We start from the raw sequence: 17,763 nt of genomic DNA, 5'->3' as shown, positions 1-17,763 counted from the left end.
CTTTAGATGTCTTTTATGCATGGGGGTACAATAGCTGACATGATGTAGACAAATTTGTCCCCAAACGACAATTTATAAGGAGTTGCGTACATAGCTTTCATTTCATTCTTAACTTGTCCATTCATTTTTAGGAATCGCGAACTGAATGTAATATGATGGCAGTCCTACACTTTGGTAACCTCTCTGAATTCAGCATACTATATTTGTGAGGCATTGTTTGAAATCAGAATATTTGCTATTCCACATGAGACAAAACCTGATTTAAAATTGTTTACTTCTGTGAAACTAGTTTCATCTCTTAACTGTTTTACTTTTGTAAACTCGAGTAATAATGAATGATTATATATTTATGTTCATTGGTTGTATATACGTGGGTAGGTGTCTTCTGTTATAGCCTCGGTCCGACCAAAAGCTTTGTGAGTGGATTTTGGTTTTGGGAATTATATATAATTTAATAAACACAATATATATTTTTATGCGCTGCTATTAGTTTCACGCGATGAAAGCATGCCAGACAGTATTTTTTAACATGTCTGGTGTCCACCAGACGTGCTAAAAAATACTGTCTGGCATGCACTGAATACATGAAACTAATCGCAGCACATAAAAACCTATTTTGTGTTTATTAAATAACATTTATCTCTCACCAGGCGGAGGACTTTTTTGTGGATCTTACCATCAAGGAACAGTACACTATATATATATATATATATATATATATATATATATATATATATATATATATATATATATATATATATATATATATATATATATATATATATATATATATATATATATATATATATATATATATATATATAATACGAATGATATATGAGCATATGTATGTATACATACATATATGTACATACCTACATCGACATGTACATATAGATGCATATCCGGGTACAGGACGTCAGAAAAGGAACGGGAACATAAAGTACAAAAACGGACTTTTTTACAGACAACAGAACGAACACATAGGAAAACAGACGAGCCACTTATGGAACTTTTCCTTCATCAGCTGCCTCTATTCTAAACTAGGCGTTTCGAAGATGAGGCACAACGCGCTCTTAGAATAGCTCTTCCTGCTTAGTGGATTAACCTGCTAAACAGAGGGTTCCAAGGTAGCAAACAAAAAACAAGAAAGGAAAAATTAAACAGTGAAAACAACATTAAAGGCTGTAGGGTCAAACGCGATGAGATATTGAACGCTGTGATGTGACGAAGCTGAACGGAGAGAGATAGTAGTTTCATCTTGCCTTTATGCTGGTTGAAGGGAGAAAAGAAGAGGTGACCGCAGGTCACATGTGATCAACGAGGAGTGGTAGAGAGAGGGAAAGGGAGGAAGTGGAACAAAGGTGAGCGACGAGAGATAGGGAGGAAGAGTAAGAGAGAGAGATATATGTATAGCAGTGAAGGGGAGAAGCAAGGACAACAGAAGGAAGCAGAACTAGAGGGGGAGATAGGTAAGAAGATAGATAGATAGACAGAAAGATAGAGTCACGTCACGTACATATACACAAAAAGCTGACAAATTTAAGAAGGAACTGCATCACTACTTTAAAAACCTGCACTTCTCTATTACAATAGAAACACAACTACAGTCAGTAAACTTCGTAGATGTTACCTTCGACCTGGAATCCAGCATCTATAAGCACAAGGAGAAAGATAACGAAAAAGTTCGGTTGGTACATAAAGCAATCTAAATACTCCAAAAACATAAGCAAAAGCCTAGCAAAGAACATTTCTCTGAGATTTGAAGATAAAGAGGAAAATCTTCCACCCCAACCACAAAAAACTTCAAATAATCAACAAACACAACGTTAAATTCTCAAACCCCGCTGCCTACAACTTTCAAAAGCCTGTAGTCAATTACAATCACCAAACATTGTCTAAAAGTGAAAACGTGAACCACTCACATAATAACAATTGTAATTATAGAGCACCTTAATTCTGCCCTCTTGAAGGAAACTGTCTTTCAAAAAATATCACGTACAGCGCAACGGTAACTGCGAGCACAGCACCAGCAACTATATCTAATTATGTATAGAATAGACAGCAAAGCAGTTCAAGACACGCTACAATCAACATACACACACATTACGCAACCCAAACAAGTAAAATTATACGTCACTATCCAAACATATATGGACATTAAAATAAAAAAAATACTCCATTTAGCATCATTTGGAAAATATCACACACACAACCATACAAAGGTAATGACGAACCTACCAACTTCTACATTCTCACATTGAAGAATCTTACCACATTCTCACATTGAAGAACCAAGTTCTGAACCGAAACTCTGAACTAATATCCATTCATGCAAGCACAAACTCTTAAAAACGCTAAAACATTTCACACTAATATTTTTTTGACGGATAAACATGTAAATATTTACCAGTTCTCCTCCCTCCACTTACACCATGAAGTACCCCCATAATATACATAAAAAACACTTTTACGGCTTTACACTAAACAACTACTATGGAAGTTATCCAAAAGTTTCCTTATCTCCAACCAAAATCTTCACAAAAGATTTTATAATTAGGGTTACCTACATAAACACTCATAAAAATAAATGCTTGCATGCAAGCAACTTAGAATAACCATTTCTTTTTTAATTTTAAATTTCAAATTTTGAAATAAATTCTTTTTAAATTAAATTTTATTTTCATTTCCTTTTTTATACATGAGTATATATACACCTTTTATAAATCCCCACTTTCGCATATATGCAGAGGCTTAAGATAATATTTTATAAAATACTCACGTTTGAAACAGGATTGAAACACATGGCGCACATATTCTACCTCCATAGCACAGGTTAAAATTTCTTCATATTAATCAAATTGCTTATGGAGCAATAAATCCCTAAAGAGAAACGTACAGGCCAACAGCCTTCACACCTATCCAAATCCTTTTATGAACATCAAAGCACAAGATAAACACATTTCTATATTAACAACATCATGACATAGCTAACTAACTACCCTTACCTTCCAAATAAATAAGGGAAACACCCTAAATGACTGCAACAATACCGACTGCTAACATTCTTTTACCAAGATTCTATTACCAAACACTTGACTCTCTCAGTTACTAAGATTTCAAATACTGGACTAAACTCCGAATTTTTGACCATTACATTGTCAAAGCAAGGGGTCAAATCCAACAAAACCAAAAAAATAACTAAAACTACTGAAAATTCATATAATACCTACCAAAAGGAACATACCTAAATATTCTCACAAAGCTCTAAATACACGAATAAATTCTAAACAATAACATAACCACAAATTTAATCAACAAAAACTTCTTCAAAACACCTCTCCATAACAACCCACCCTAAAACCTAATTACCACCCCACTCAACCCTATACACCCAAGGAAGATTTTAGCCCCACAGAAACTGTAAAGAATCAAAATTAACTTCATTGCATCGCAGTCAGACGATGGCTTAGATGGCCGACACTTCGAAGTCACTATCAATAATATTCTTGCTTAAGACGAATAAATTTGTACTCTACAAGAGTATAGAGTAACCTGTCCGATGAATGTAAAATTGTTTTTATTATAACTGAGCATGTGTTTGTGTGTGTGTGTGTGTGTGTGTGTGTGTGTGTGTGTGTGTGTGTGTGTGTATGTGTGTGTGTGTGTGTGTGTGTGTGTGCATGTTTTGTATCTCCCCCCCACCCCGATAACTGGTGTCGGTGTGTTTATGTTCGACTTAGCCGTTCGGTAAAAGAGGCTCATGATAGGATAAGTACCAAGCCTAAAAAACAACCAGTCCTGAGGTCGATTCGTTCGACCAGAATTCTTCAAGGTGGTGCCCCAGCATGGTCACAGTCTAATGATTGAAACAAATAAAAGAGAAAAGTGTCTGTGTAGTTGGGGATAAGATTGTGCGACATTCATGCTTCGTTAAATCTGTGTGTGCGTGTGTATGTGTGAATTAAAGTGACGCGAACCAAGAAGTATAGTCAAGTCTCTCCGGGCCAAAGTACGAGCTGTATCCTGCGGTAAATACTAGTCTCACTCCTAGATATTAATCAAATGTAGAAGAATGACGTAGAGAAGAGGTGAAGTATCGGCTGCTTTAGTCACAGACCTCGTTTCGATTCTGGTTCGGAGCAATGCCACAGTAAAGTGTCGTTAATGTTGTTCGGAAAGCCATAAACATTACTACTCACAATTTTTATATCCAATGTAAAGACGAAACTCTTCGCCCAGACTCTTTACTAAATTCGTACTAAATTCTTCTTGCCGCCATTTATTACTCGTATTCCTGATGTTGCTACCGTTTAGAACTTGTGTGATCAATCCACGACTGGTGCTAGATCTCAGGGATTGGTTTGCAACGCAGTAAAATTCACAAATAACATTCCTGCATACACACATGCGCGCGCGCGCACACACACACACACACACACACACACACACACACACACACACACACACACACACACACACACACACACACACACACACACACAATGCATTTGCAGTACCAGTGCTGATCCCAACATTTGGAATACTTGATTGGTCTGTAGAGGAAATCCACTCCATAGATATCAAAACCTGCAAAATCTTGACAACAACTGGGAACTTCCAGAGAGACAGTGATGTTGACAGGCTCAACCTAAGAATAAATGAAGGTGGTAGAGGCCTGAGATCAGTACAGACGGCCTTCGAATGTTGTATGGTATCACTGAGGCAGCACCTGCTAAACAACACCAGCAAAAATAAATATATAAATGCAGTGCTGGAAAGTAAAGGGAGCATTGATATGTCCTGCATTATGACGACGTATTTGGTCGTCTGCGTGACTAGACCCAACTGCATACCTCGATGACTGACACTACTTACTGAATCTGTCTACTATTTATTAGTAGTGGACCAGCCCACTTCTCCCCTGGGGGCGTCCGCCACAACAGCAACAGTGTACGAGTTGGCAGTGAGCTCTTCAAGAAGCACTCTCTTCCTTATGGTCTCCTATACAGTCCCCAAACAGCTGGGCTCTCTTCAGAGAAGACTTGGATGGAAAGCACTCAGCATACAAAAAAAAAAGACCATGCATAGATATGTTGCCCGGAAGCTTGAAGAAGACAGTAGAATTGACACGAAGCGCAGCTTCTTTTGGACAAAAGATCACTACATCAGATCACACTTTGAGGGCTATGCGTTTGCAATGCAGGAACAGGAGATTGCCACAAAGTACCTGGTGAACAAGAGAGACAGTGACGCTCTTGTAATCCCAAGGTGCAACAGCTTGTGTAGGCCATGTCGTGTTTCTGTGGAAGACATCATGTATGTGATTAGCAGCTGTCCGATAATATCGTCAAGGTACTTACCTCCCTATGCGGCACGATATTGTTGCTAAAACAATTTACAATGCCACCCACAAAAAGACTGTCCTGAAATTAAACTTAGAAAATTCCTCTGTTATGGAATACATTCATAAACACCGACTCAAGGAATACTGGTGGAATATTCCCATCAAAACTTCTGTCAGAAGTAAACATAACAGGCCGGATATTGTCGATTGGGACAGAGGGGCAAAGGTATGTGCCATCATAGAGGTTAGCTGCCCTGCAGATATAAATATTTCTTTGAAAATCAAAGAAAAAGAGGATATCTATGGATAACTGTTTCGAAACCTCCAGCTTCTATATCTAGATTGTGAATTCATTTTCATACCAATAATAATTGGAGCGCAAGGTTTTGTTAGTAAATGCTTAAAGGAGAATCTGGATAAACTGTTGTTTTCAGAAAGAGAAATTGATCAGCTAATTCGTGCATTATAAGTGTAATCTGAGAGTGGAACAGTAAAAATATGCGAGACTTTTCTCAAGTTCCAAATGTGAATGTGTCTGTGTTGACTACATCCCAAAGATGGAGCCTTGTATCTTTGTTGGATACCGGCTCCCTCCTCAGTGGAAGATTTATAATAATTAAAAAATAGAAGATACATACATACATACATACATATATACATACATACATACATACGTACGTACGTACGTACGTACGTACATACATACATACATACATACATACAACCAGGATATTGCTCTCACTTGGGAAGATATACTTTTGCAATACAAGAGCAGGAAATAACAACAAAATATCTGATGTACGACATGCATAGGAATGTAAGTAAATCACTTTGATACTATAAACGCTGCAGTCTCTGTAGAATTAATATTTAGGATGTCACCAACATCATAAGTAGCTACCCATTAATATCATCGCAGTATTACCTACTTACGGGACATGATGTGATTAGAACATTACATAATGAAATCCGTAGGTAAGATAATCCCGAGGAGACAAATATAAGAAGCTACAGTGATGTGGAGGACAGGATCTAATATGAAAGAAAACAGGTATAATATATCTGTCAAGACTTCAATAAAATATAAGCAGAACAGACCAGACATAATGATCTGAGACAGAGGTTGGAAACTATGCACAACAGTTGAGATCAGTTGTCCAGCATTTGTGAACCGAGGGTTAAAAATAAATGAAAAAGAGAACATCTACGACGAACTGATGAGAAATTGTAGTTACTCCATCTGGATCATAAGTTTAGATTTCTGCCAATAATTATTGGTGACTTAGTACCAATCTTGAGAAGCTGAGTTTGACAAAACCACAGAGAAGGCGTCTGATCAGAAAATTACAGCCATAAACAGTCAGAGGCACTGTCAAAATATGTAAAACATTCATAAAGTTTAGAGTGTAATAAGATCCACATATTCAATAAGATCCATGCATGCGCACATGTATACATGTGTAAATACATACACGCATGCATACAAATGTATGTGTGCGTACATATATACGCAAACACTCATATAAGCATACACGCATAAGTCCATGCACATAAACACATACATGCAAGCACGTTTGCATGTAAATGGTGAGGAGGACAGACACAACTTCATATATTAACAAAATAAAGAAAAAAAAATTAGCGCGCGCGCACACACACACACACAGAGTCACGAAAATGATCGGCGGTTTACATATCTACAACCTCGCTTCATAGATTCAGATATCGTATCGATCTGTTTAATCACTCTGTCGACCTTCACCTGCGAAGTCGTACCTGCTGCTCTTACCTTTGCTGCTGCTGCTGCTGCTGTTGTTGTTGTTGTTGTTTGTGTTGTTGTTACTTTTACTGCTGTTGTTTATGCAGCGAGTTATTACTTGCAATCTCACTTCTCCCCTCCACACACGCACATCCTTACACGTAACTTTAATCCTTCTCAATACACCAGTCAGTTGGGTCGTCGACGAATGCTACAAACTCGTTGCTTTGTTTAAAAACAATCCCGTTGTAGTTTTATCATTTTTTTGTTCTTATAAAGCAACAAAAAACTCCCCCAAAAAACATCCCCAACCACCCCACATTGTTCACGGTAAAAGTTCAATTAATTTTCTGTACAAGTGATCGATCAATTAGTTCAGAAAATCTACCTGACCGATTAAACGACCAAACGATTGCAACAAACTCAACCCGTGACCACCACAAAGAAAAACAACAAAACAGTGGTTTTCAATAGTTTTTGTTTTTGCTTTGTTTATGCTGTTGTACTTTGGTTCGAAACATGGCATCAAGTGACCGAGTGAACCGAAGTGCTAACTTTCTGAAACAATTTCGCGACGGAGCTGGACAGTTCAAGAAAATCACGGCAAATCAGTTCATGGATGTTTGGAACCATTACGACCAAAATGGTGAGGTGGACATTTTGATATTTTACACGCACGCACGCACGCACACACAAACTCACACATACACATACATTCCCATATATATATATAAAAAACAAAAAACAAATGCGCCCTTTTAAAGCCTATCCAGGCTCATGGGCCCGGTTTCCCGGTTTCAATGGCGTATGTGTTCCCCAGCTGGACGGGACGCCAGTCCATCGCTGCGTAACTCATTTTTGCCAGCTGAGTGGACTGGAGCAACGTGAAATGAAGTGTTTCGCTCAAGAACACAACGCATCGCCCGGTCCAGGAATCGAAACCACAATCTTACGATCATGATGCTGACATCATAACCACTAAGCAACGCGACTCCACACACTCACACATATACATATATATATACACACACTTATCTGTGTGTGTGTGGAGAGAGAGAGAGAGAGAGAGAGAGAGAGAGAGAGAGAGAGAGAGAGAGAGAGAGTTTGCTTTATCTATATGTATACATACATAAATACATACATACACATCTCTCTCTCTCTCTCTCTCTCTCTCTCTCTCTCTGTCTCTCTCTCTCTCTATATATATATATATATTATATATATATATATATATATGTATATATATACATGTATGCAAATATACATGTATATATATATGTATGTGTATATATATATATATAGTTTTTTTTCTTATACTTGTTTCAGTCATTTGACTGCGGCCATGCTGGAGTACCGCATTTACAATAGTCTATATATATATTTATATATATAGACGGAAACTGAAAGAAGCCCGTCGTATATATGCATATATATATGTGTGTTTGTGTGTGTGTGTGTGTGTGCTTGTGTCTGTGTCTGTTCCCCCACCATCGCTTGACAACCGATGTTTGTGTGTTTACGTCCCCGTAACCTAGCGGTTCGGCAAAAGAGATTGATAGAATAAGTACTAGGCTTACAAAGAATAAGTCTTTGGGTCGATTTGTTCGACTAAAGGCGGTGCTCCAGCATTGCCGCAGTCAAATGACTGAAGCCAGTAAAAGAATAAAAGTATATATATATATATATATATATATATATATATATATATATATATATATATTGAACATAGCCAAGCCCATGCTGGAGTACCACCTTTCCTGTTTAATGTGACTATTGTCTGTCTTAATCCAAAAATATATCTGCGTTGTAATCTGCAACCAATAAAAAATCGGTTCAACTACTGCTTGGAAAACAATGGGAAAAATAACCTGTGGGCCAATTTTGTTTACTTAACACCCTCACCACCACCACCACCACCACCACCATCATCATCATCATCATCATCATCATCATCATCAAGTCTGCTAGCTGGCAGAATCGTTAGCACGCCTGATGAAATGCTTTGTTTAAATTTTGCCGAGGTCGATTTTGCTTTTCATCCTTTCGGGGTCGATTAAATAAATACCAGTTACACACTGGCATCAATGTAATCGATTTAATCGCTTCTCTCAAAATTGAGGCCTTGTGCTTCCAGTAGAAAGGATTATTATTATTATTATTATTATTATTATTATTATTATTATTATTATTATTATTATTATTATTATTATTATTATTATTGCTGTTGTTGTTGTATGTATATATGTATGCATGCATGTATGTATGTATGTATGTATATATGTATGTGTGTATGCATGAATGCGTGTATGTATGTATGTATGTATGTATGTATGTATGTATGTATGTATGTTTGCCTGGTGAAGAAGGGCAGCTAGAAATCCAGCAGATCTAAAATCAATTTCGTTCAAAATGACGGATGAACTTAAGGTTCAACGACTCTCTAGCAATAACACAGGCAGATAAAAATTCCGAGTTGGTGTCCGGCGTGCTTGAAGACCACTGAGAGCGAGGCATTCTTCAGCTTTTATTAAAGCATGTTTCTAAGAGTAGGCCACTCTGTTATAAAACCAGATATGCAAGGAATGGTATCAAACATTTTGGAGGTTTTTTTGCTTGCGCTTCAGATAATGGCGCTCCCGCATTCCTGAGCCTGTGACCCATATTGGCACTGAATATCTTGCGCTGGTTTGTCGCTGGATCATGTCAGTAGGGTCTGTTTGGAGGTCGTGCAAGCCATAGTGGACCTAAAATCGCCGGTGAGATTACTTTCCGATGCCCTGCTGAATAGCAGGGCGTCGCGGCGAGCATGGAAACCGCGGTCGCGAAATCGGGTGAAGCCGATTTCTGGTGCAATAATCTTATGAGCATGCGTTGCTGACATTTTGCATGTGCATTCGGTCACGAGTGTGCAGCCATTATGTAAGTATGTGGTGGAATTCCAGTTTGACGATAATCACTTTTTCATGACAGGTAAATGCCCGTAGCATGTTAGCTACTATTTTTAGTATGGGCTCCTGATGATTACCTAACTCTGATTTAATTTTAATTTCGTTTTTGTGACAAATGGTGTGTGATTCATAATGTCACGTATGATATAGACATTTAAGTAGAACGACAGCGTAACCCGTGCCAGTCAAAATTCAAACTATCAGAGGTCTTACAAAACCCGACACTGATTTCCGTTCAGTTCAAATACTAAGAAATAAACATACTCAATTTGATTCATATCAAGTGATTTAGGAAAGGGAATGGGTTATTTCTCTTGGCTGTTAAAATTTGAGCGAATTCATTATTTTCCTTGGCTGTTAAAATGAAATATATTAGATATTTATAAGGATCCCTTTCAGGGGACCTATTATAGATTTTTTCAACAACCTGAGTATGCCATGGAGTTTCTAGACATGAGTTCTACTCACGTGTCAAGTTTCATCAAAATCGAATAAATGATGTAGGAGGAGTTAGCTAACAACTCCACAAACACACCCACAGACAGAATTTCCAACATATGTAGTAGATATATACATGTATATATATATATATATATATATATATATATATATATATATATATATATATATATATATATATATATATATATATATATATATATATATATATATATACATACACACATATATACATACATAATAAGAGAGGCAAGAGAAAAACAAAAAATATATGAATGTGAAGTACACGGGTTGCTTGAATGTATTTTTCTATACGTATCCACGCACATGTGTGAGCGCGCACACACACATAGATGAAAGACAGTTATTTTCCGTGCAGAATACTCTTTTTAGTGCTCAAAGAATTTAAACTTGAGCAGGTAGCGGAGTAAATATAAGGATAAGCAAGTTCGGCAAATCGATGTACAAAAAATATTAAATACATTTAATACAAAAAATGTAGATGTTTACAGACAAAAAGGTCAGACACACATAAAAGAAATGATATCAAGAATTAAAGGGGTTGAATAAGAGTTTTAGGAGTCCAACAGCTGTTTTTTTGGGTGGGGGCTGGGGGCTTGGTCGTCCCAAAATTGATTGTAACTTGATTTCATCATTGGATAATACCAACCTCCGTCTTCAGGGAAGAATTTTACATTTGAGATGTTGACAGAAAGGAAATTAAATATGGACTCTCTATTTTTCGCTTCTGCTTTTCTCTATGTGTGTATGTATGTTCTCTTCTGTATTCGATTATTTGAAGTCTCCATTATGAACGGAGCAGATTTTTAAACAAAGATACAAAGCCCCATCGTTGGAATGTAGATAAGAAAAACAGTGTCATATTCTAAACTTGAGAAAAGTCTTGCATACTTTTACTGTTCCGCTTACAGACTATTTGTAAAGTGCATATTAAATTGGTAAGTTCTTTGTCTGAAAACCCTAACATTTCCAGATTGCTATTTAGGTATTTATTCACAAAACCAAGTGCACTAATTATTATTGGTATAATATAAGACCGCCAAAACGATGGGTCGACGAAATAAGACGAGCGTTCGGAGCTACGTGGATGAGTAGGGCACGATCTAGAGAGGAATGGACGGTGTGCTGTGAGCAGCGGTATCGAAACGGCGATCGACAGTTTGGTCGGTCAAGTTGATCAAGGGGATAAATGTAAATTTATGATCTGTATATAGAAACTGGAGGATTCGAAGCAGTTGTCCATAGTTATTACTTTTCTCTTTGATTTTCAGAGATATTCACATCAACGGTAGCTGACCTCTATGACTTGTCTATCTCAAACAACAATATTCGGCCTGTTATGTTTACACTTGATACAAGTTTTGATAGGGATGTTCAATCCTTGTGTTGATGTTTATATATGTGTTCAGTAACAGAGGGATTCTCTATATTTATCCCAAGACAGTCTTCTTTTCGGATGGCACTGTTTTAGCGCCAAATGTTAAGTCACACTGGGAGGTTGTACTTTGAAGGTATTTTGGGCAGCTGCTAATCGCACGTGTAATGTCTTCCACAGAAACGTGGCATAATCTATTTTTTCGGCTGCATCTTCGGTCTCCAAGGGCTTCGCTGTCTCTTTTGTTTATTAGGTATTTCGTAGCAATCTGTTGCCTTTATATTGAAAAATGCATAACCTTGGTAGTGGAATGTGATTTAGAGGTCACAAATTCAAGAAAGGTTACAATTCTTGTTGATATTAGCGTCGTCTTCAAGTCTTCGGGAAACATACCCATGCATAGTCTTTTTTTCTTCTTCGTATGCTAAGCTTTTCACATCCTGGTCTTCTTTGAGGTATGTTACTCCGGCAGTTTGGGGATTGTATGGGAGGTCGTCAGGAAGAAAGTACTTCATGAGAAGCTCATCGCCAAAACATGGGATGTTCTCTTCGCGCATATGTATGTATGTATGTGTGTATGTATGTATGTATGTATGTATGTATGTATGTATGTATGTATGTATGTATGTATGATTTTTCCTTGAGTTTTATTTAAGTTCTTCTTAAGGCAATTCAATCCGGTCGTTAACAAAACAACAAGACATTTTGAGTTAAGAGAGTTCCCAGTATTTGTAAATATGTGGTTGAGTTGGTGTGTTGGTTGAACTGACGATGCATACTACACCCATGTGTGTGCATCTATTCACATAAGAATCTCAAATGGAGAATTTCTAGAATGTCTTACAAATCTTCACTGCGCCATTAATAGATTGGATTTGGAGAATCTGCAGCAGTTTCTTTTAATCATTCTCCGTGAAACCAAGTGTTTCTAGGTTTTAGGGCAAATTTGTTGGTACAACATAGCCTAATGCACCTATGATGATAGGTACAAATGCGAATTCATTTTCAAGATACAAGAGCTGTAAGTTCCGCATTAATTCGCCATAAATGTTCTCTTTTTTTCCTGAATTTTTCATTGTACATTTACACCTACTGGACCTCTACAACAACGCATGACTTTTGTGTTTTTGTTCCATAGAATAATATTAGGTCTGTTACGCTTTTATTGGGATGTTCCACCAGTATTCCATGTTTTTAAAGGTATGAATACCTGCTGGTTCTGACATGCCTTTATATATCAGGGCAATCCTTCCTACGAGTAGTCTTTGCAACTATATCACACCTCAGGGGCAGGTAGTGTCTCGTAGACATTTGGAGGAAGACCTAATGATATGGGTATTGTCTTTCACACTGGTATAGCAAAGCCTACATTTTTTTAAAATCAACATGGAGGTTTAGTGGTATCTTTGTCCCTTTTGTTTATCATGCATTTAATAGATATCTTCTGTTCCTGGATAGTGATAGCACACGCATCCTTCTAGGTGGGATGTAATGCATCTATCGCAGGTCCAGGAGAGGCTACTCTTCCTGTCAGTGCTGTTGTTACTCTCTAGCTTACAGGATATGTACCCATGCATTGCTTTTTGCGGGTATGATGCCTGCTCCCCATCCAAGTTTCTGTTTTGGTAGGCCAGTCCAACTTCCTTTGGGTCGCATGAGGCAGTTGTATTCTCAGAGTAACGCCACAGTAGATCTTCTCCAACTCTGAAGATGTTGCTCTCACTTTTGAATATGCATGGAATATACTCGTTTCTTTCTTTTCTGTTCAGCAGGTGTTGCCTGAGTGATACAGTTCGACATTCAAATATGTATGTATGTATGTATGTATGTATGTATGTATGTATGTATGTGTTAAATCCTTTATTTATCGGAATCATAGGAGAGAAGTGTCCGTCAATGCCAAAAGTCTATTAAACCGAAGGTCAACGATTAACCTAGTGTTTGTGTCAGTTAGAGCCTTCCATTGAAGGTAACCTCGGGGCTATTTTATATTATTTTTAATGTTATATAAAACTTCTGAGATATGTATCTAAAATTAAATTAGAAAATTATGAACTCAGTAAAGAATACGAAATTCCTGTTTCCTTTTTTGACGGTTTAGTTGGGTATTTTGAGGTAACTGTAACGGAAGTCTTTATTCAGTGTCGGAAGGTAACAGTGTAGAGAAATTCACTTTAGTCAGTTTTCTGAAATATCTACAAATAGAACCACTGGTGCCATCTGTTTGTAGATGTTTATGGTTTACCAGAAGCTGTTCGAGGAGAAATAAGAGCTGTGGGGGAGACTAGCTTAAAGAAATTGTCCAGCTTCAGTTGTCTGGTGGAGTTTCTTAATTCGTTCTGAATTGTCAAAACATTCATGGTTAGGGGTCAATCTTGGGATCAGATGTCCCTGTGAAGTGGAGGGCAATATCCATGAAGGTTCCTGCTTTCAGACAATGTTGACTTTAATGGTGTCATTTCTCTACATTCATTTTCTTCTACCTTGCTCTGTAGTCTTGCCCACAATTTCTTTGACACTTTCTCGATAGTCAATCATCTTCATCAGTTTCCAGCCGTCTCTGAACATCATTGTCTCCTACTTGCCACAATTTAAAATGTTTCACACCAAAAGTCATTTGTTTTAAATTCTTGAAAATCCGAGCCAAATTCAATAATATTGAACAATTTCTTCTCTTGGAATCCGCTGTGTAGTTGGTTGATCCACTACTCAGGAAGAGACTATTCTAGAGTACGTCCTGTCTGGTCTTCGAAACGTCTAGATAGAATAGAGACAGCTGATGAAGGGATATTCCAAGGGGCTTTCCGTTTTCCTATGTGTTCGTTCCGTTGTCTGTAGTTTATTGTTCTAACGTCCTGTACCCTGATATGCATGTATATACACATGTAGATGTAAGTATGTACATATATGTGTGTATACATGTATATATATTCTTTGTATTATTACATTATTGAACGCACACGTCCTATTTTACAAGTAAGTCTACTATTATTCTGACGTGACTATCTTTCTATCTATCTATCTATCTATCTATCTGTCTATCTATCTATCTATCTTTCTATCTTTTATCTATCTGTCTTCCTCCATCTTTCTATCTATACCTCTGTCCTGGCCTCTACTTCACTGCTATACCCTTCTGTCCCTTCCTCCTTGTTCCACTTCCTCCCTCCACCATCCTCTCTATCTATTTATCTATCTGTCTTCCTCTATCTTCCTATCTACCCTTCTGTCCTGGCCTCTACTTCACTGCTTCTGTCCCTTCCTCCTTGTTCCATTTCCTCCCTCCACCATCCTCTCTGCTCTCGTGTGACCTGTGGTCAGCTTTCTTTTCACTCCAGCCGCTGTGAAGGCAAGACGAACTACTAGCGTTCTACCTCAGATTTGCGTTTGGCCGTACGGCTTTTGAATGTTGTTTTCACTGTCCATTTTTTCCTGTCTTGGTTTGTGTTTGCCACCTTGGAATCCTCTGTGTAGTTGGTTGATCCACTACTCAGGAAGAGACTATTCTAGAGTACGTCCTGCCTGGTCTTCGAAACGTCTAGATAGAATAGAGACAGCTGATGAAGGGATATTCCAAGGGGCTTTCCGTTTTCCTATGTGTTCGTTCCGTTGTCTGTAGTTTATTGTTCTAACGTCCTGTACCCTGATATGCATGTATATACACATGTAGATGTAAGTATGTACATATATGTGTGTATACATGTATATATATTCTTTGTATTATTATATATATATATATATATATATATATGAATGTATCTATCTAGCTATCTATCAAAATCTCTCTCTCTCTCTCTCTCTCTCTCTCTCTCTCTCTCTCTATATATATATATATATATATATATATATATATATATATATATATATATATATATATATATATATATATATATATATATATATATATATATATATATATATATATATATATGTATGAACTAAAATGGTCAATCCTAAGTCGAGCAAAACCATATGAAATAAGACGAAGGAGATGTGAGATATGCGTAGAGGAGTCACTCCAAATACGTCGGAGAGCAATCTAATTAACCGTAGATAAGAATTAGCGATACGCTGTATTTCCATAATAAATTCTTCAGCAGGTTCCTTAGGTAACTTTAAAACTATAGTGAGAAACAGTGGTCAAGTTGGGTATGGTGCCTAAGGAATGCTTTGAGATTGAGTGCAGTTTCTCACTCTGTTCGTGTTGCCTTACCAGTTGTATCATCCACTCAATGTTACTTTGGATGGTCATTTTGAGTCTTATCGCAGTCGTTTTATACGAAATTTCAAGTTGGATTAGACTTCTGCCGCCTTCCTTTCGTGGGACTTTGAGCCTGTGGACGTCTGCTTTTGGGTGGTGAACCTAGGTGGATTGATAATGGACAAACTAAGCTAGCTTCAGGAAAAACAATTATATACTCAGGACACAAAGATGATAATGCGTGTCACACAAGGGGAGTAGCTCTGATGCTGACTAAGAAAGCGGTTAAAGCATTAATAGACCAGCTTTACCTGTTTCCATCTCTCACGACGAGGGGTTGGGCTTTGAGAGACAAATAGGTTCATAATCCAAGAATGTGGGATCATATCGTATGCCTTACGATAATCGATCCATGATATGGCCAATTAGTTTTCCTCCTCTTGTAGTCTCTGAGTACAGTTTTGTCTACCAGGAGTTGATCCTTGGTACCTCTGCGCTTAAGCTGGCACCACTTCTGCTCATGTGGCAGGACTCCATTTTTTTCCAGATGTCTGTACATTGACTCTGTGACTATTCCAGTCAATAATTTCCACATAAGTGGCAAGCAGGACATCGACCTGTAATTGTCTACCGTATTGCCTTCTTCGATGTTTTTCAAGCACAGCACTGTCCTACTCATTGTCAACCACCTTGGTGTTACTTGATCGGCATTTAATACATTTATTATTATTATTATTATTATTATTATCATCATCATCATTATATGTTTGGCTTTTGCTTTCTATTTGTACAAGTTGACTTCTTGTTTCATCCAGAGGCCTCAAGAGACAACAAGTTAGAAGTTCAAGTTGGTATTATGATTAGGGTACCATATTTTTTTGTTTTGCACAGAGTATTGTTCTATAGAGTGTCTATCAAAACAAGAAAATTAAGAGTTTCTTTTGAAAGTAATTTGATAAGATGATAGTGTGATCTTAAGACGACAGTAAAAAGTATTTGCTATCACATACATTTAAAAGTATTTTTGATAATGTTTACGGATTAAAATGTTTTTAGAATCACATAGATAATATTTTTCCTAGGATATGAGTAGTTCCCATGAGCACTATTTTTTCAGTTTCTTCCATTTTTGGATTTCCTGGTATATGAGATAGGTAGCAATCAGCTCCTTTTGCTATCATTTCTAGAGCACTTATGACAACAGGTATTGTTCTAGTCTTGAGGTTCCACATTTTGCCAGTTTCTATTTCAAGATCTTTATATTTGCTCAGCTTTTGGTAGGTCTTAACAGATATATTTATGTCGATTGAGACAGTCATATCAATAGGGAAACATGATTTTTGTCTGAAATCTTTTAATATGATGTCTGGCCTATTTGCATCTATCTTTCTATCAGTTGGAACAGCAAAGGTCCAAAGGAGTGAGATGTGATCATTTTCAAGCACTGGAAGTGGTTTGTGTTCCTACCAGTTTTTATCATGGGGCAAGTCCAAGCTATGCAAATTACCCAGTGAATATACTGTGTCGCTCTATCATGCCTGTTGAGATACTCTGTTGTCGCAAGAAGGCTGCACATGGAGACAACATGTGCGATGGTTTCTGCTTGTGATTTCCATACACGATGTTGGCCTGGTAACTTCTTGTAGGTAAGCA

General features: G+C 37.4%; 1 protein-coding gene across 1 annotated transcript in view; it reads left to right on the top strand.

Moving 5' to 3' along the window:
• Positions 1-7,141: 7,141 nt before the first annotated feature.
• LOC106874194 (calbindin-32) overlaps positions 7,142-17,763 on the top strand; it is a 122,127-nt gene continuing 111,505 nt past the window's right edge. Inside the window, exon 1 of the mRNA XM_089348378.1 lies at positions 7,142-7,752. Coding sequence (XP_089204504.1) covers positions 7,626-7,752 — 127 coding nt within the window. The 5' untranslated portion in view covers positions 7,142-7,625. The remainder of the gene's footprint in view (positions 7,753-17,763) is intronic.

The sequence above is a fragment of the Octopus bimaculoides genome, chromosome 1 (assembly GCF_046866305.1).
Source record: "Octopus bimaculoides isolate indiv1 chromosome 1, ASM4686630v1, whole genome shotgun sequence".
Classification (NCBI taxonomy): Eukaryota; Metazoa; Mollusca; class Cephalopoda; order Octopoda; family Octopodidae; genus Octopus; species Octopus bimaculoides.
Note: the sequence above shows the minus strand (reverse complement) of the source record. Positions and strands in the feature narration are given on the sequence as shown.